At 39.7% G+C, this 21,189-nt stretch overlaps 1 protein-coding gene across 3 annotated transcripts in view; it reads left to right on the plus strand.

Annotated features, from left to right (window-relative positions):
• LOC126295356 (uncharacterized) overlaps positions 1-21,189 on the plus strand; it is a 150,899-nt gene that overhangs the window by 61,337 nt on the left and 68,373 nt on the right. For all 3 annotated transcript variants that reach the window (XR_007552465.1, XM_049987827.1, XM_049987828.1), the window contains 3 exons: positions 4,372-4,446; positions 4,668-4,705; positions 12,684-12,968. Coding sequence is in view for 2 of the 3 variants with exons in the window: in XM_049987827.1 (XP_049843784.1) it covers positions 4,372-4,446; positions 4,668-4,705; positions 12,684-12,968 (398 nt within the window). In the remaining variant the exon portion in view is untranslated. The remainder of the gene's footprint in view (positions 1-4,371; positions 4,447-4,667; positions 4,706-12,683; positions 12,969-21,189) is intronic.

A 21,189-nucleotide genomic window follows, 5' to 3' on the forward strand; every position in this document is an offset into this window, starting at 1 on the left:
ATACTGACCCTACGACTTATCTTAGCGAAATAGATTAAGGAAAGGCAAACCTACATTTCTAGCATTCGTAGACTTAGAGAAAGCTTTTGACAATGTTGACTGGAATACTCTGTTTCAAATTCTGAAGGTGGCAGGGGTAAAATACAGGGAGCGAAAGGCTATTTACAATTTGTACAGAAACCAGATGGCAGTTACAAGAGTCGAGGAGCATGAAAGGGAAGCAGTGACTGGGAAGGGAGTGAGACAGGGTTGTAGCCACTCCTCGATGTTATTCAATCTGTATATTGAGCAAGCAGTAAAGGAAACAAAAGAAAAATTCGGAGTAGGTATTAAAGTCCATGGAAAAGAAATAAAAACGTTGAGGTTCGCCGATGACATTGTAATTCTGTCAGAGACAGGAAAGGACTTTTAAGAGCAGTTGAACAGAATGGAGGATATAAGGTGAACATCAACAAAAGTAAAATGAAGATAATGGAATGTAGTCAAATTAAGTCGGGTGATGCTGAGGGAATTATATTAGGAAATGAGACACTTAAAGTAGTAAAGGAGTTTTGCTATTTGGGGAGCAAAATAACTGATGATGGTCGAAGTAGAGAGGATATTAAAATGTAGACTGGTAATGGCAAGGAAAGCATTTCTGAAGAAGAGAAATTTGTTAACATCGAGTATTGATTTAAGTGTAAGGAAGTCGTTTCTGAAAGTATTTGAATGGAGTGTAGCCATGTATGGAAGTGAAGCATGGACGTTAAATAGTTTAGACAAGAAGAGAATAGAAGCTTTCAAAATGTGGTGCTACAGAAGAATGCTGAAGATTAGATGGGTAGATCACATAACTAATGAGTAGGTATTGAATAAGATTGGGGAGAAGAGGAGTTTGTGGCACAACTTGACAAGAAGAAGGGACCGGTTGGTAGGACATGTTCTGAGGCGAGGAATCACAAATTTAGCATTGGAGGGCAGCGTGGAGTGTAATAATCGTAGAGGAAGACCAAGAGATGACTACACTAAGCAGATTCAGAAGGATATAGGTTGCAGTAAGTACTGGTAGATGAAGAAGCTTGCACAGGATAGAGTAGCATGGAGAGCTGCATCTCAGGACTGAAGACAACAACAACGTATACTAATTTAAACCATTAACTTTTTCTATTAGTGTGTTTGCGCTACTTAACCATGTTGTTGCTATTGGCTGACGGCATCCATGTGTTCTTTGCTCTGAATATCTGCTGTCATTGGCTGGCGAGATCATGTGACACAAGCTTGGATCAGGTGATTGTGTGTCACTTGTGTCATACATCTGTATGCAAGATTTCCACACTCCTAAACATCCCTAATTCCACTGTTTCCGATGTGACAGTGAAGTGGAAATGTGAAGTGACATATACATCACAAAAGCTTACAAGCCAACCTCATCTGTTGACTAACAGATACTGCCAACAGTTGGTGTGGGTCATAATGTGTAAGAGGCAGACATCAATCCAGACCATCACACAGGAATTCCAAACTTCATCAAGATCCACTTCAAGCACTATCACAGCTAGGTGGGAGATGAGAAAACTTGGATTTCACAGTCGAGCGGCTGCTCACGAGCCACACATCACGCCGGTAAATTCCAAACGGCACCTCACTCGGTGAAAGAAGCGTAAACATTGGACGATAGAACTGTGGAAAAACATTGTGTGGAGTGACGAATCACAGTACACAGTGTGATGATTCGATGGCAGGGTGTTGTGGGTATGGGAAATGCCACCAGTAAAATTCAGAGGCGGTGGTGTTACGGTGTGGTCATGTTTTTTATTGTTGTTTTGTGTGACGCTATCACAGCACAGGCCTACATTGTTGAACAGTAATTTGGGGATGGCAATTGCAACTTCCAACATGTTTATTGTTGCTTGCCTCAACTTTGTAGGCCCTTCTTTGATTACAAATTTGTAACATAATTTTAATTGATAGTTGATGGCATGTACGTACTGAGTGAGGTGATACAGTGGTTGCCACACTGGACTTCAATTCGGAAGGACAGCATTTCAAACCCCCATCCAGCCATCGAATTCTAATTTTTTCGGGATTTCTCTAAATCGCTTGAAGCGAGTGCCAGAATGGTTCCTATAAAGGATATGGCCGATTTCCTTCCACATTCTCGACACAGTTCGAGCTTGTGCTCCATCGCTAATGACCTCGATTTCAATGGGGCATTAAATCCAATATTCCTTCCTTCTTTTTTGACAGCAGGTAAACTTGATATCGAACAATACTGCTCACTTTCCTTCTGATTTCAGAGCTTCATATTCCTGTTTTGATTGTTTACAATCTACATCTACATTTATACTCCGCAAGCCACCCAACGGTCTGTGGCGGAGGGCACTTTACATGCCGCTGTCATTACCTCCCTTTCCTGTTCCAGTCGCGTACGGTTCGCGGGAAGAACAACTGCTGGAAAGCCTTCGTGCGCGCTCGAATCTCTCTAATTTTACATTCGTGATCTCCTCGGGAGGTATAAGTAGGGGGAAGCAATATATTCAATACCTCATCCAGAAACGCACACTCTCGAAACCTGGACAGCGAGCTACACCGTGATGCAGAGTGCCTCTCTTGCAGAGTCTGCCCCTCGAGTTTGCTAAACATCTCCGTAACGCTATCACGCTTGCCAAATAACCCTGTGACGAAACGCGCCGCTCTTCTTTGGATCTTCTCTATCTCCTCTGTCAACCTGACCCGGTACAGATCACACACTGATGAGCAATACTCGAGTATAAGTCGAACGAGTGTTTTGCAAGCCACCTCCTTTGTTGATGGACTGCATTTTCTAAAGATTCTCCCAATGAATCTCAACCTGGCATCCGCCTTACCAACAATTAATTTTAAACGATCATTCCATTTCAAATCGATCCGCACGCATACTCCCAGATATTTTAAAGAAGTAACTGCTACCAATGTTTTTGCCGCTATTATATAATCGTACAATAAAGGAGCCTTCTTTCTATGTATTCGCAATACATTACATTTGTCTATGTTAAGGGTCAGTTGCCACTCCCTGCACCAAGTGCCTAATCGCTGCAGATCTTCCTGCATTTCGCTACAATTTTCTAAGGCTGCAACTTCTCTGTATATTACAGCATCATCCGCGAAAAGCCGCACGGAACTTCCGACACTATGTACTAGGTCATTTATATATATTGTGAAAAGCAATGGTCCCATAACACTCCCCTGTGGCACGCCAGAGGTTACCTTAACGTCTGTAGACGTCTCTCAATTGATAACAACATGCTGTGTTCTGTTTGTTAAAAACTCTTCAATCCAGCCACACAGCTGGTCTGATATTCCGTAGGCTCTTACTTTGTTTATCAGGCGACAGTACGGAACTGTATCGGACGCCTTCCGGAAGTCAAGGAAAACAGCATTTACCTGGTAGCCTGTATCTAATATTTTCTGGGTCTCACGAACAAATACAGCGAGATGGGTCTCACACGATGGCTGTTTCCGGAATCCATGTTGATTCCTACAGAGTAGATTCTTGGTTTCCAAAAACGACATGACACGCGAGCAAAAAACATGTTCTAAAATTCTACAACAGATCGATGTCAGAGATATAAGTCTATAGTTTTGGGCATCTGCTCGACGACCCTTCTTGAAGACTGGGACTACCTGTGCTCTTTTCCAGTCATTTGGAACCTTCCGTTCCTCTAGAGACTTGCGGTACACGGCTGTTAGAAGTACTCTGTGTAGAATAAAGGTGTCAAATGTGGGCTCTTCCCATTGTTACAGTTGTGGTACTGCCCTTACTGTTCACATTCAACCCATCAATTAGCCGCAATTAACCAATATTCAAAGTGCATGCTTTATAACACCTCAAACTGAGTTGCAGAAATTGAAATTTGAACGATTGAGGAATATAAAAAGGACATAATTGTTCATTGGTTTCTTATTGCTGAGTATAACGGGAGGCGGAGAGTTCATGGAAATTCAAGAGAGACTGATATTGTGGAAAATCACATTTCCTTAAGTAAATAACCAGGATAATGTATAGGAAGAGAAGCAACACTGCACATATGATAGTGATGCGATAGTAGTATGTTTGTTCTTGTGCTCTGTGTACCAGCTAGGGATAATTCAGAAAAAAATGGAAAAAAAAATGGTATGTAATCTGACTTGATATATCGCTTCACACTCCAAAAGTATCTGCAATTAAATTTTATTTCACAGTTACAAAGCACCAGATACTGGCAGCTTGCTGCCAAAATCTGTAGTGCGCAGAAATACCAGAGAGAAAAAGTGACTGAGGTTGAGAATAATTTTATAAATAGCCAAATGGCATGTGAAATCTGAGAACTAACTCAGCAGTTTGAAATTGATATTAGGTATTTTGTTTTGCAGGACTTTGTATTTGTGACAGTGAAGACGGAACCTTCTCAGGAGAGCACAGCAGATACCAGCCTGGATGTGTTTGAGGTGCAGCATAACATGAAATTTCTCTTCCTTTGCTTGTCATATTATTTTCTACAAGATGTTAGGTGCTGAAGAGTCGTTTAGTATATTGCAGTGTTTATCATTTGCATGCTTGCACTTATCTAAATAGTGTGAAATACATTTTTATTTATTTGGTCTTACGTGTATATGGCTCAATTGTTAAGCACTGCGTTTTACTGAAACGGCATTTTCAACTGTTGCAGGCATCTGCGTCAGCAACCAAAGGAGCTGACAGCACAAAGTAAGCACATTGACATTATTGATATCTGAGAACCAGTTTCAAAACATTATTTGATGAGTATCCAGAGTGGTTTTGCTCATAAAATTTGATCAGAAAGTAATCAGCTGCAAGGGGTGGATAAGAACATGGGAGCAACAAAAATACAAAACATTACCTTGCTGATATGGTGTAGGAAAACTGTTGGCAGGAAAATAGAATGGATAAATACAGGTCGTGCATGGTTTTCAGGAATCTTATACACAGCGTGTATACAACCCAGGAGATTTGGGAAAAACCGGGGAATTTTTTCATCCGGGAGAAAGCCGGGAATTTTTTAGGTTTCTGAGAATTTTTCATTGTTTCAGTTTTCAGTTAAATTTTCGTGATTTTAACTGGTAAGAAACAATACTCTAACAAAGAATATTACTGTATCCCACTTCTGTAGAATAATACTGCAGTAACAAAACATGAACAAGAAGGGGGAGGGGGGGGGGGGGGGGCGAAACTAAAGCCTAAGTCGGAAAGGAAATGCGCCATGTACAACAACAAAACACAGTCCTCATACAAGCGTCTGCCAAAAGAAAACTCTGTCATAGGCTTTAGGAAGACTATACAATGCTTCATAACAACAAATTGCCTCCAATAAGCGTGACATGACAGCTGTTTACACTAGATTCGTTTTAATGCAAGATCTTTTAATGTTTTGCATGTACGAACATACGGGATTCCTGCGTCATCGTAGCTGCACAAGCGCGGTGCCGCCTGTTATCTGGCACTCTCTGGCAACTGCCGAAACGAACCTGTTTCTAAAAGGTGAAAGAAAATATTGCGGATGGTGGTTTGAAAAGCATTACTTTCAAAGTAAATTTCCTTTTATGTAAGATGAACTATATGTGAGAATGTAAGACGAATTTCTTAAATCACAGAGCGTTTGACTCTCATTTAAAAATCAACTCTTTGGGAATGACCACCTAGAAGAATTTTGAGTCCAGAAGATCAGACATTTACATCATTATTAAAAATTTTACTGGCACATTTGTGTTACGTATCTTAAAGTGTAACACGTGCAAAAAAGATCAATATTATATGTGGAAGCTTAGCTTCTCTTGCAACTTATTAATCTTAGAGACCAATATTATATGTGAAAGCTTTGCTTTTGTTGTAGCAACAATATGTATATTAATTTAAACCATTAACTTTTCTTATTCGTGTGTTCACGCTACTTAAGAGTGATCTTGCTACTGACTGACTACGCCACGTGTCCTATGCTGTCATCAGCTGGTGAGATCACGTGACAGGAGCCATGACTGGCTTCCAAAAGCGCGTCACAATCTCAGTTTCAACGCTTCGGAAAGTAACATGCTGTGTTTGGTTGAATTCGAATTTATACCTTCGTACATGTTGCTGCATATGAAAGATATTTGAAAACGTTTTTTTCCGCCATGAGTTTCATTTTCTAAAGTGCCGGGGAAATTCTACGTCGGTGTATAAAACCATAAACCATCAAAGGATTGATAAGTTTTACAGTGCCGAGGAAAAGTGTATTGTCACTTAACACGGAAAAAGTGTTTTTTTCATCTGGGAGAAAATGTATTTTTAACTGGGTATCCGGGATTTTTTTTTTCCTTGTCTATGTAAACACCCTGTATTCAGTTCGTCGGGTGTATATGCCACAGGAAAATTGGGAAATCCGTGAAAAATCCGGGAATTTTTTAGAATTCTGAAAATTTTTCATTGCTCATGTTTTCAGTTAAATTTTTGTAATTCTGACTGGCAAAAATTGATACTTTAACAAAGAATTTTACTGCATCCCACTACTGTAGAATAATACTACAGCAATAAAACATAAGCTAAAGGGATAAAGCCAATGTATAACTTAAGTTGCAAAGGAAACGCACCATTTACAGAAATGAAACGCAGTGCACACGTGTGTGTCAGCCAAAAGCAGAATGCGTCAAAGCCTTTAGGGTGAAGACAACAAACTGCTTCCGATGAGCATGACGCCACAACTGTTTGCATTAGGTTCATTTGAGCAGTTGCCAGTGGGCACACGTGCTGTTCAGTCGCTTAAGAGCAGTACCTTCTTCTGCTTCTGGGTACTTGAAGAGTGGCTGTTTAGCTGTATGAGCAACAACAAGCAACTACCAGATTTGCTCATGCACAGAGCAATCTGAGTTGTAGTAGTGGGGAGGAGGTAGCCTCCACATGAGCCGTGTTACCGTTTACAGCTATCGTGTCAACTGAAAACAAAACTGATTGCTGTGGGCAGGAGCTGTCAAGTGAATTAAAATACAGTCACGTAATTGAGGAAGGCTAAAATATGTTATTAGTTTCAGTATTCTAATTTTATTTTATTTTCACATTTATTTTTTATCTATTTCTGAATTTGTTTGTTTGCCGTCCCTACAACAGTCAGGTTTTGGACATTGTCATAGATTTTAGTTCACATATACAAAGGTTTAGTTAACATACGTATTATGACTATGTATAACATAGGTCAGTTGAAACTGAGTTTACTACTGCTACAGTACTAGCAACAAAATCTGTAACACAGAGAAGTCCTCCGGTGTGAGGTAGATACTTTGAAACCATCTATATGGTGGTGTAGATGAGGGTCCCAGGTATCACACCCTGCAGCCATTACTCTGGTGGGCCCTTCATTGTGAATAATAGTCAGAAAAAAATTTGAAATTTCTATGATATTCTAGGGCATGAGAAAGTACAACGTTATACAGAGAGGCATTGTGGTGTTCTGGTTGAGACATTTCTGATGTACAGAAGGTTGTGGGTTCGAATCTTGTCATGTGCTTCAAACTTTTATTTTTATTTTCAAATCTTTATTGAGATTACTTTCATAATAATTTTTATTCAGTTAATTGGTTTAAATATAAATATCTAAATTTCTGGTCCATCGTGTAAGTTAATCATTGTATCCACTATTTCATTTGCTTTTATTTTGTCTGGGGAAAAAGACAATTGGAATCTTTGTTCATGTGATTTTAATCATTTTTTTTATGTATCACAATATTTAAATGTTTGAAAATGCCAATCTGGTGGCTAGAGAGGAAGAAAGGAAATAATCTGTTTATATTGGCTGTGCGGTAGTGTCAAAAATTATTTTTTGTTGGGTGGAAATCATCACACAGACATTCATAACAAAGTTCTTGTTGCACTGTGGACAAAGTAATGCAGAGAAAGATTTAAATGACAACTATTACAAACCAAACAAAGGTTCGAGCAACATGAGGAACAGAAATAATGAATTTATCATGAATGAAAATATTTTCTATTTTCATTTTATGAAGAAATGGAACAAATTATATCAGAGGTAATGAATAAAACTATGAGGATCACTCCAAAAGAAAAGCACACTATTCTTTTAAAAAATCCGTCTTTTATTCTTCATGTTCAAAAGTTTTACAATGTGTAGATACATCCTTTAGGAACAATATTTTCATTTCTCCACGTAATTTCCATCCCTCTCAACTGCCTTATGCCATCTTGGAACCAGCACCTGTATACACGGTAAAATTCTGGACCGACCTGTTGGAGCCACTGTTAGGCAGCCTGCACAAGGGAGTCATCATCATCAAACCTTGTTCCACGAAGAGAGTCTTTCAGTTTCCCAAAGAGATGATAGTCACATGGAGCCAGGTCAGGACTGTAAGGCGGGTGTTTCAGTGTTGTCCATCCAAGTTTTGTGATCACTTCCACGGTTTTTCAACTGAAATGGGCCGTGCATTGCCGTGCAACAGCAAAACATCCTGCTTTTGCCGATGCTGCGGAACACGACTCAGTCGAGCTCGAAGTTTCTTCAGTGTCGTCACAAATGCATCAGAATTTATGGTGGTTTCACTTGGTACGATGTCCATCAGCGAGAGTCCTTCGGAATCGAAAAACACCGTTGCCATAACTTTTCCAGCAGAAGGTGTTGTTTTGATTTTTTTTTCTCGGGTGAATTTGCACGATGCCACTTCACTGATAGCCTCTTCGCCTCTGGTGAAAAATGATGGAGCCATGTTTCATCACCTGCCACAATTCTTCCAAGAAATTCATCTCCACCATTCTCGCACTGTCCAAAAGTTTGCTGCACCATTTTTCTCGTTTGTGAGCCACTGTCAACACCCTGAGAACCAACCTGGCACAAACCTTTTTTAACGTCAACACTTTCAGTATTCTGCAAACACTTCCTTCCCCTCTCCCAAAATAGCATACCAATTCGTTCACTGTGATGCATCTGTCAACAGTCACCAGTTCATTAACTCTCCGCACATTGTCTGGAGTGTGCAGAACGAGGCCTGTCGCTGCGAGGACAATCCGCAATATTGCCGTGCCTGCTTTCATCACGTAACCTGCTTGCCCACCGACTAACTGTACTGCAGGATCTCCATACACCTTTTTCAACCTCTTGTGGTTGTTTCCCACTGTCTCGTTTTCACAGCACAGGAATTCTGTGACAGCACATTGCTTCTGACGAACGCCAAGTGTAACAGCCATCTCAAAGACGTGCTGTGACGGCGCCACCCACGGGAGCAGGTTGGACTAAGTATGAAAACAATTGGGAAGGATGTATCTACACAGTGTAAAACTTTCACACGTGCAGAATGAAAACTGTCTTTTCACAAAAATAGTGTGCATTTCTTTTAGCGTGACCCTCGTAAGTAAAATAACGGTCACAAAGGTTTCAAATGACAAAAGAATGGAAGACCAAATCAGAGTAAATGAAATAGTTAACATGCTGGATAAAATGACAGGCCAAAGGATTAGAAATTTAAAAAATTACATTCAAAGTAATTGTTGTTATTGTTGTCTTCAGTCCTGGGACTGGTTTGATGCAGCTCTCCATGCTACTCTATCCTGTGCAAGCTTCATCATCTCCCAGTACTTACAAAAACATACATCCTTCAAGTGTATTCATCTCCTGGTCTCCCTCTACGATTTTTACCCTCCACGCTGCCCTCCAATGCTAAATTTGTGATCCCTTGATGCCTCAGAACATGTCCTACCAACCGTTTCCTTCTTCTTGTCACGTTGTGCCACAAACTCCTCTTCTCCCCAATTCTGTTCAATACTTCATCATTAGTTAGGTGATCTATCCATCTAATCTTCAGCGTTCTTCTGTAGTATCACATTACGAAAGTTTCTATTGTCTTCTTGTCCAAACTACTTATCGTCAATGTTTCACTTCCATACATGGCTACACTCCATACAAATACTCTCAGAAACGACTTCCTGACACTTAAATCTGTACTTCATGTTAACAAATTTCTCTTCTTCAGAAACACTTTCCTTGCCATTGCCAGTCTACATTTTATATCTTCTCTACTTCGACCATCGTCAGTTATTTTGCTCCCCAAATAGCAAAACTCCTTTACTACCTTAAATGTCTCATTTCCTAATTTAATTCCCTCAGCATCACCTGACTTAATTCTACTACATTCTATTATACTCGTTTTGCTTTTGTTGATGTTCATCCTATATCCTCCTTTCAAGACACTGTCCATTCCGTTCAACTGCTCTTCCAAGTCCTTTGCTGTCTCTGACAGAATTACAATGTCATCGGCGAACCTCAACGTTTTTATTTCTTTTCCATGGACTTTAATACCTACTCCGAATTTTTCTTTTGTTTCATTTACTGCTTTCTCAATATACAGATTGAATAGCATCGGGGAGTGGCTACAACTCTGTCTCACTCCCTTCCCAGTCACTGCTTCCCTTTCATACTCTTCGACTCTTATAACTGCCATCTGGTTTCTGTACAAATTGCAAATAACCTTTCGCTCCCTGTATTTTACCCTTGCCACCTTTAGAATTTGAAAGAGAGTATTCCAGTCAACAATGTCAAAAGTTTTCTCTAAGTCTAGAAATGCTAGAAATGTAGGTTTGCCTTTCCTTAATCTATTTTCTAAAATAAGTCGTAGGGTCAGTATTGCCTCACGTGTTCTATCATTTCTGCGGAATCCAAACTGATCTTCGCCGAGGTCAGCTTCTACCAGTTTTTCGATTCGTCTGTAAAGAATTTGTGTTAGTATTTTGCAGCTATAGTTGGGTAATTTTCACACCTGTCACCACCTGCTTTCTTTGGGATTGGAATTATTATATTCTTCTTGAAGTCTGAGGGTATTCGCCTGTGTCATACATCTTGCTCACCAGAGGGTAGAGTTTTGTCAGGACTGGCTCTCCCAAGGCTGTCAATAGTTCCAATGGAATGTTGTCTACTCCCGGGGCCTTGTTTCGACTGAGGTCTTTTAGTGCTCTGTCAAACTCTTCACGCAGTATCGTATCTCCCATTTCATCTTCATCTATATCCTCTTCCATTTCCATAATATTGTCCTCAAGTACATTGTCCTTGTATAGACCCTCTATATACTCCTTCCACCTTTCTGCTTTCTCTTCTTTGCTTGAATTAATTGAATAAATATAATGATGAAAGTCACTTCAATTAAGACTTGAATTAAAAAACACCTACCAATATTCGGACCTACGACCTTCTGTTTGTTCGGAGTTTGCATCTAACCACTATACCATGACACTGGTCTGTGTACCATCATCATTTTGAAGGCTCTAGATTATTGTGTGAAATTCTTAATTATTTTCTCACCAGTTAATTGCAAAGGAGGGCCCACCAGGGTAAACGGCTGCCAGGCGTGATAGCTGGAGCACTAGCGTACATCACCGTACAGATGGGTTCAAAATGTCAGTCTCACCCCTCTCACCTGTCCTCATAAGAAGTAATCACTCGAATGAGCACTGGTGGCAGTGTTGCTCTTCAGAGCCCAAATACAAATACCATATTTACTCTAATCCAAGCCGCACTTATTTCCCCATTTTTGTAATCCAAAAAACTGCCTGCGGCTTAGAATCGAGTGCAAAGTAAGCGGAAGTTCTGAAAAATGTAGGTAGGTGCCGCCACAACTAACTTTTGCCGTCGAATATATGTAGCGCTATACAGGCATGCTTTCCTGCCTCAAAGATAAATACTTGCACCAAAACCTCTGTGTCAGTAAGTAAATTAGAATGTAGAAGAATGTATACATTTGCCATGTATTCTTTCGTGTTTGCTGCTATCTCATTTAAATCCTGTCTGCCTAATAAACTACGAAACTAGAGTGAGACGACAGTAAACGTGGAAGAATATACATATCGTGTCATGTTTATATTCGTATTATTCGTTTGCTGATAGTGATACAGTCAGAAATGAACTACGGCAACTGACTACATTTTTAAATCTAAGATAAATCTAATTTCTGTGCAGAATGCAATGTACTAAAGAGGCGTCTGCAAAGATTTTCAAACGGAGAAAATTTTTCGCTAAACTCTCCAAAGAAAGCTGCAGTGTAAGTAACAACAAATAGCAGTCTCTTGCCATTGTTTTGCTTATGAGACAATTCCTCTCTATTTTTTTTTTATTGTAAGCCGCGGTAGCGCACACAAAAGCGAGCCACGCCGCGAATGTTGACAGGTTTTAAACACTCATTATCAGAATGCGACAAACAATGCACGACACAGTACAGCAATGCATTTTCAGCGTAGAGTGACGTAAATAACTCTAAGAAAGAAAACGGCACGTATCAGATCGAAGCAAAATAAGCAATAGATTCAAACCAGACGGAGCACGTAAAAAAGGAAGGGTACCCTTATAAATACGGACGGAGCGCTTGACGCGTAGCAATGGCTACCTGGTAAAGCTTAACTGCTAAGCTTACGACTCGAACCAAACTACTGTAGCTGTATCTTCATCCATTCGACCTCAATTGTGTCTCGTGTTACAACGGACCAACTTTGTTTCGATTTGCAGGTGCGGTCTAAAACTTTTCTCTCCCTTTGAATTTCGAGTCTCAGATTTCAGGTGCAGCTTAGATTCGGGAATTTTTTTTTTTCCTTGATTTGGAGTCTCATTTTTCAGGTGCGGCTTAGATTCGAGTGCGGCTTAGATTCGAGTAAATACGGTACATGTCAGCAATGTATTTAACTGTGCCGTTTTCAAACTGTCTTCTAGAACGTGTGGCGGAGCAGCTCCACACCCGTCACCGGCTCTACCGTCGGTTACCGGTCGAAATCAAAAATCGATTATCCACAGCCAGGCCAGAAAAATAATATTAAATGTGGCATACTGTTGTGACCTGGAGAAACAGAAGAAGCAACTGATCTTCCCACTGAACGAGCCGCTGAAGCGAGCCGCTGTCTATACCGGGAGGACTGTGGAGAGCTTGCTGGAGTTGAGGGAGTCTCCTGAGGCAGACGCTGGCGGCAGCTCTCCGACGCCCATTCCCAACAAGAAGAGGTAAGGTTCGGGGACTGACAAGTCATCGGTTTGACGGTAGTTGCTCGCTAGATATAAATTGTATTACAATGTCAGTGACAACAGTGTGAAGTAGGATAGATTGTGTGGCAGTAGTGACACTGTCTCAATTACACGGTGTCCAATAGATGTCCACATTAGGTTTGGTCGTATTAATAATACACGTACAGTAACTTGTTAATAACGAGATGCGATTAAACTGATCAGGTCGTTCCACAACATTGGCATCCAGTCAACTCGAGTAACATCTCACAATCGTTCTCTATCGATTACGTCGTTGAGGGATAATACGGGGATACGGGGTTTATACATCCTAGGAAATCTGGGAAAAACCCAGGAATCTTTCTATCCAGGAAGAAACCATGAATTTTTTTAGAATTCTGGGAATTTTTTGTTGTTTTACTTTTCAGTTAAATTTTTGTGATTGTGACAGATGAGTGCTGATACTCTAACAATGAATTCCATTTTAGCCCTCTACTGCAGCAGTAAAACATAAATAAGACAATAACACCAAAATAAAACTTTAGTTGTAAGGAAAATTTACAATTTACTATGTCTACAACTTTGCTTCTGCGGTTCTTTTCTCGAAGTTCGAGACTTTATTGTGAAAAACCTACAAGAAAAATATGATTCGTTGTATTGCCTATCACTGGCCACTAAATTCTCCCATCTTTCGGATAGCGTACAAATCCCGTGGCGGAAGAAATGAGTCTCTTTTGTGGGGATCCACGAATCAATTCAGTTTTGCACTGGTTCGTATGATCAGAAGTGCTGGTGAGCCAGACTGTATGCCACTGATCGAAAATGGTATTAGTCAGAGAGAGCAACGTAAGGAGAATACGGTGGGAGGGATGGGACTTCTCATTTCAACATTTGCGTGTATATTTTGACGGGTTTTGCGACATGGGGTCAAACACTGAGCTGCTACAAAATTTCCTTTACGTGTGTATCGCTGTATTACGGCTGTGTGTGTATCATTGCTGGGCTCAAACGCATTAATTGCTTTCGAAAATGGTGTCCTGTGACTGTCTTCGTTTCAGTAGCTACGAAAACGTTCTGTCTTCCACTGCCATGCTGGTCTTCGACATCAAAATCACCATTCTTAAGGTGTCGAAAACATTCTCTGCACGTTCTTCCACTAATAGTTCCATCACCATTGGTCTTACCTGCCATTTTAAGAGCCACAGCTGCAGATTTCCTCACGTTAAAGCAGAAAATTAAAACTTCGCAAAAATGGCGAGAAATGGGTATGTAAGTTGATGTACTTAATCGAGCATAACCTTACGATGCAATCACAAATACCTTATGATGCAATCACAAATCGACAAATATTTTATGGCATTATGTTTACAGATGCCTAAGCTTATTGTATTGCACCTATGCCTGACCGCACAAACCCCACTTGCTGCTACTGCCGTCTATTGGAAAACGGCAGAAGCAAAATTGTAGACCTAATACATCAAAAAATGCAGTGCTCACACGAGCCTCTCCCGACAGCAAAATGTGTCAAAGGTTTTAGGATGAAGATTGTGCAAATATTTCGTAGCAGTAAACTTCTGTCAATGGGTGCGATGTCTCAGCTGTTCACATTTCTCAAGGGTCCCCACACACGAGCGATGGATTTCGGCGATCTGTCACACGAACAATCGATCGTTTCGTAGATCACACGCGTGTGGGCAAATGGCAGCCATCAGTTGCTGATAACACAGAAATCCCGAGCAGTCTGATGGATCGCATGGAATTTGTGCGTGCAATATGGTTGCCTGGCTGGTTAGCATCTGTGTTTGGCAATATTCTCTTTTCTCTATTTATTAAGCACAGTTGTGCATTTCGTTTTGTTTCACTTTCCTCAAATTGAGTTAGAAATTTACATTTGAATTTGGAATTAACCAGAGACTGTGAAAAGTGAAGTGGAAGCCGGAGTTGCCGCCCTCTGATTTTGCAGCGATTTTTGAAGTTTGTGCTGTACAAATAGAATTGATGGGGAGTTCATAGTCATGATACTGTGGGCACCCTCTCATTATTTTGAGTTATTTATGAAATAATTATGTACATTATCAAAGTTTTTAACTTGTAAACAAAATAACTTGCACACATACTGTAATGTTAAAAGAACATTTTAATTTAAATGTTCGGGGCAAATCTATTATACATTTATACTCCAATCTCTTGTTATTTAATATGAATTAATTCTCTTTCGTACAATTTTTAACAAGAGTTATGGTAATCAATAGTACTGCTGTGGACAACATCTCTACAAACACATCGAGTAAATTGTGTAAATACTTGTAGTTAAATTACGCAATTAAGTACTAATAAACATAAAACAAGTTGTAATAACCCACTGGAAGGACATACACAACTCATTTGGTGCCAGGAAAAAGTGTAATGTATTCTGTAAAGTAAGTTACAATTCCCAGTAAAAAAGTTTAATTAATTAGAATTCTCATTTATTTTAAGTTTATATTTTGCAAGTATTCCTGGGGATACAAAAATCAGCTGCAACTGCTGCTAAACATAGCAGTTAATTTTCCATAGTAGAACTTCTAGACACAGTGATGTTCATAATATTGATTGAAATTGCTCGGAAAATCAATCACGTTTGAGGTTTCAAAAAGAGTGACCAATTACGGGCCCTATCGCATTTGAAACAGGTTGTGAGAAATTATTGTGAATGGTGGTTTGAGAAGCATTACATTCGAAATAAGAGCATTTGACTCTCATTCAGAGCTCAACAGTTTGAAGACCAGCCACTGAGAAAAATTTTGAACCCTGAATACCAACCATTATTTAAAATTTGACTGGCATATTTGTGTTTGATATATCTTAAAGGGTCCTCCACTTGTGGTCTCACAATAGCGTTCTCGCTTCCCGAGCACTGGGTTCCGGGTTCAATTCCCAGCTGGGTCAGGGATTTTCCTTGCCTCGAGATGAATGGGTGTTGTTGTGTCGTCTTCATCATCATCATCATCATTCATCCCCATCTCGGACGGAGGAAGGCAACGGTAAACCATCTCCATTAAGACTTTCCCTAGTTAGTGGTGCGGAACTCCCGCATTGTTCCCCAGTGCTCTGTCAAGCAGCATGGGACTTCATTGATATTAATATATTGATTAAAGGATAACACACAGTAAAAAATACCAGTATTATATGTGAAAGATTAGCTTTTCTTGTAGCTATACTGGATGTATATGAATTTAAACCATTAACTTTCCATATTTCTGTGTTCATGCTATTGACTGACTACATCACATGTCCTGTGCTCTGAATATCTGATGCTCACTGACAGGTGAGGTCACATGACATGAGCTGTGATTGAATGACAAAAGTGTATCTCAGTCTCGATTCCAGTGCTTTGTAACCTACTGTGTGCTGTATTTACACTTTCATCATTTGAAAATAGGCAGTGTACATGCTGTCCTGTATCAAAGATCTTTCCAAAACACATTGTGTTTTGATGGGTTTCATTTGTTAGTGATATTAAGTTCTACACTGGTGCATAAAACCTTTACCATTCAAGATATTGATAAGAATAAAGGTGTATTGTCACTTAACTTGTACAAAAGAATGTACTTTCACCTTGGGAAAAGCGTGTTTTTGCCTGGGAAAGAAGTAATTTCAGCCAGGAAAAAATGTATTTTTAACTGGGAAATGTGGGAAAAATCCAGGAATTTCGTTTTCTTCTCATCATATATGACCTGTAAGAGTAAGACATTAACTCTTGTTAGAGTGTTTAACCCTTTTACTCCCGGATACAATATTTGTCATCTTTCCAGAAAAATTTATAAGTTTGATGGCCATCATTTCTATGGATCAGGGACATAAACTCTCATATTATTAATGAGCAGTACTTAAGCCAAATCTCATTAAATTAACATAATCTAGATTCAGTGGTTCTTTTTTTTATAACTACGCTTCACACAGATGACACACTGTGAGCGAGATCAGTAAAGACCACAGCTGTCTGTGTGTGCGCGCTTGTACATTGTGTCAGATTGCGTAAATAACGTTCTCTCTTAACCCTAATAATATTTTAGGGTACCGTGACTTAACCTTTTATCATAATTCTTAGACAAAATATTCTCATTTTACAAAGATCACTCGTAACACAAATTTCCAGTTGCCATAAGTAGTACTTCAAAGATACGACACATCGTGGTTATTTAATGTAGTCAAAATATCACTCAGTCCTTCCATTTAAATCCTCTTGTTCCAGTTGGATAGGTTAGTACCTTCTTCAAAGGCAATACTTGCAAATGAAATACACAATTAAGTCATACAATTTTTGTATAACAAATCTGTCACAGTGTTTTGAAACTGTTGTCTACTATAACAGGAGACCACTTACATTTAAACATTCACATTGACTTTTTGTTTCAGTAACAACATACTTTCATATTTTAATAATAGGCACTATAAACGGCCACAATGATGGTGGCTTCTTCTCGCAGTGCACGGCTGTCAGTCGAGTGACAATGAAGTCGAGCTTCTTAGCTCGCAGCGTCCACATTTGGAATTTTGTTGCTTTCTGTCTGACCGTGAAACAAACTAACTACACAGTATGTTGTGACAGACAATACTATATTGTCTAGCATAACTTAACACGTATTGTAATGTGCATGTGATCATCTGTATAAATATCATCACAATTGCTATTCACCACATATAGAAGGTGTTGATTAGCAGACTGGAACATTTAAAATATGGCAAAAAGTCCACCCTCGGGCATGGAGAAATACACTGATGACCCAGTATATTATGACCACAGATCTACTATCGATATAAACTCCTCCAGGCAATAGCAACATTACCTGGCGAGGAATAACTGATAGTCAAGACACACACATTACTTCTTCTTCTTCTTCTTCTTCTTCTTCTTCTTCTTATTATTATTATTATCATTATCATCTTTCCTTTCGCAGACGTTATGTCTGGTTAAAAATGGAAAGTGACACGGACCTTGATCAAGCGTGACTTCCTTTTAACTGTACGGTGTATGTTACATTGCATTTAGGAACTTTCGGGTAATTGAACGTGTATCAATAATTACAGATTTCTGTAGTTGTATATACAAGTTTGGGTGTAGCTGTATTGTGTTGATGTACCAGTGGATATTGTGTGGTATGACTCCTGTAGTTGATAGTATAATTGGTATAATGTCAACTTTATCCTGATGCCACATGTCCTTGACTTCCTCAGCCAGTTTGATGTATTTTTCCATTTTTTCTCCTCTTTTCTTCTGTATATTTGTTGTATTGGGTATGGATATTGCGATTAGTTGTGTTAATTTCTTCTTTTTCTTTGTGAGTATGATGTCAGGTTTGTTATGTGGTGTTGTTTTATCTGTTATAATGGTGCTGTTCCAGTATAATTTGTATTCGTCATTCTCCAGTACATTTTGTGGTGCATACTTGTATGTGGGAATGTGTTGTTTTATTAGTTTATGTTGTATGGCAAGTTGCTGATGTATTATATTTGCTACATTGTCAAGTCTTCTGGGGTATTCTGTATTTGCTAGTATTGTACATCTGCTTGTGATGTGATCTACTGTTTCTATTTGTTGTTTGCAAAGTCTGCATTTACAGGGTGTTTCAAAAATGACCGGTATATTTGAAACGGCAATAAAAACTAAACGAGCAGCGATAGAAATACACCATTTGTTGCAATATGCTTGGGACAACAGCACATTTTCAGGAGGACAAACTTTCGAAATTACAGTAGTTACAATTATCAACAACAGATGGCGCTGCGGTCTGGGAAAGATGTGAAAGATATAGAAGACAACGCAGTCTGTGGGCGCGCCATTCTGTACGTCGTCTTTCTGCTGTAAGCGTGTGCTGTTCACAACGTGCAAGTGTGCTGTGGACAACATGGTTTATTCCTTAGAACAGAGGATTTTTCTGGTGTTGGAATTCCACCACCTAGAACACAGTGTTGTTGCAACAAGACGAAGTTTTCAACAGAGGTTTAATGTAACCAAAGGACCGAAAAGCGATACAATAAAGGATCTGTTTGAAAAATTTCAACGGACTGGGAACGTGACGGATGAACGTGCTGGAAAGGTAGGGCGACCGCGTACGGCAACCACAGAGGGCAACGCGCTGCTAGTGCAGCAGGTGATCCAACAGCGGCCTCGGGTTTCCGTTTCGCCGTGTTGCAGCTGCGGTCCAAATGACGCCAACGTCCACGTATCGTCTCATGCACCAGAGTTTACACCTCTATTCATACAAAATTCAAACGCGGCAATCCCTCAGCGCCGCTACCATTTCTGCATGAGAGACATTCGCTAACGATATAGTGCACAGGATGCATGTGGGCAGCATTTGGTTTCTGACGAAGCTTATTTTTACCTGGACGACTTCGTCAATAAACAGAACTGGCGCATATGGGGAACCGAAAAGCCCCATGTTGCAGTCCCATCGTCCCTGCATCCTCAAAAAGTACTGGTCTGGGCCGCCATTTCTTCCAAAGGAATCATTGGCCCATTTTTCAGATCCGAAACCATTACTGCATCACGCTATCTGAACATTCATCGTGAATTTGTGGCGGTACAAACTGCCTTAGACGACACTGCGAACACCTCGTGGTTTATGCAAGATGGTGCCCGCCCACATCGCACGGCCGACGTCTTTAATTTCCTGAATGAATATTTCGCTGATCGTGTGATTGCGTTGGGCTATCCGAAACATACAGGAGGGGACACTTGAAAGACCAGGTGTACCGCCAGAATCCAGAAACAATTGAACTGCTGAAGCAGTACATCTCATCTGCATGTGAAGCCATTCCGCCAGACACGTTGTCAAAGGTTTCGGGTAATTTCATTCAGAGACTATGCCATATTATTGCTACGCATGGTGGATATGTGGAAAATATCGTACTATAGAGTTTCCCAGACTGCAGCGCCATCTGTTGGTGACAATTGGAACTACTGTAATTTCGAAAGTTTGTCTGCCTGAAAATGTACTGTTGTCCCAAGCATATTGCAACAAACGGTGTATTTCTATCACTGCTCATTTAGTTTGTATTGCCGTTTCAAATATACCGATCATTTTTGAAACACCCTGTATCTGTTGTGGTATTGGGATCTTTAATATTATGCTTGCTGTAATATCTGATGTTTATTGTTTGATCCTGTATTACAATCATGAATCCTTCCGTCTCACTGTATATATTGCCTTTTCTTAGCCATGTGTCGGATACATCTTGATTGATGTGTGGCTGTGTTAGATGATACGGGTGCTTGCCGTGTAGTGTTTTCTTTTTCCAATTTGCTTTCTTCATATCTGTCGATGTTGTGTGATCTAAAGGGTTGTAGAAGTGGTTATGAAATTGCAATGGTGTAGCCGATGTATTTATATGAGTGATTGCTTAGTGTATTTTGCTAGTTTCTGCTCGTTCTATAAAGAATTTTCTTAAATTGTCTACCTGTCCGTAATGTAGGTTTTTTATGTCGATAAATCCCCTTCCTCCTTCCTTTCTGCTTAATGTTGCTGAATGTATGTGATGTATTCTATATTTGTGGCATTGTGGTCGTGTAAGTGTATTGAGTGCTTCTAGGTCTGTGTTACTCCATTTCACTACTCCAAATGATTAGGTCAGTACTGTTATAGCATAAGTATTTATAGCTTTTGTCTTGTTTCTTGCTGTCAATTCTGTTTTCAGTATTTTTGTTAGTCTTTGTCTATATTTTTCTTTAGTTCTTTAATATTTGTATTATCTATTCCTATTTTTTGCCTGTATCCTAGATATTTATAGGCATCTGTTTTTTTGCATCATTTCTGTGCAGTCGCTGTGGTTATCCAATAAGTAATCTTCTTGTTTAGTGTGTTTTCCCTTGACTCTGCCCTTTTTCTTACATTTGTCTGTTCCGAAAGCCATATTTATTTGCTGAATTATTATTATTATTATTATTATTATTATTATTATTATTCTGTTGGTACTATGCCCAAGGACTTGGCCTCCGTGATAATTTTCCCCCATTCCTATCTGGACTTCGCTGTAGACCTCCAGTTACGGCAACCGACTCGGGGAGCATCTTCTCCAAGCTAATCACTTCATCTGAACCTTGGTCGTCCTCTTGCTCTTCTTCCTCCAGATTCACTGCAGCAGGCTTCACTGGCAGGATCTGACACATCAAGTCATATTACATGTCCAGCCCATCTAAATCTACACAACTTTATGAACTTGACCTCATCATCCTGCT

Source organism: Schistocerca gregaria, chromosome 11, assembly GCF_023897955.1.
Source record: "Schistocerca gregaria isolate iqSchGreg1 chromosome 11, iqSchGreg1.2, whole genome shotgun sequence".
Classification (NCBI taxonomy): Eukaryota; Metazoa; Arthropoda; class Insecta; order Orthoptera; family Acrididae; genus Schistocerca; species Schistocerca gregaria.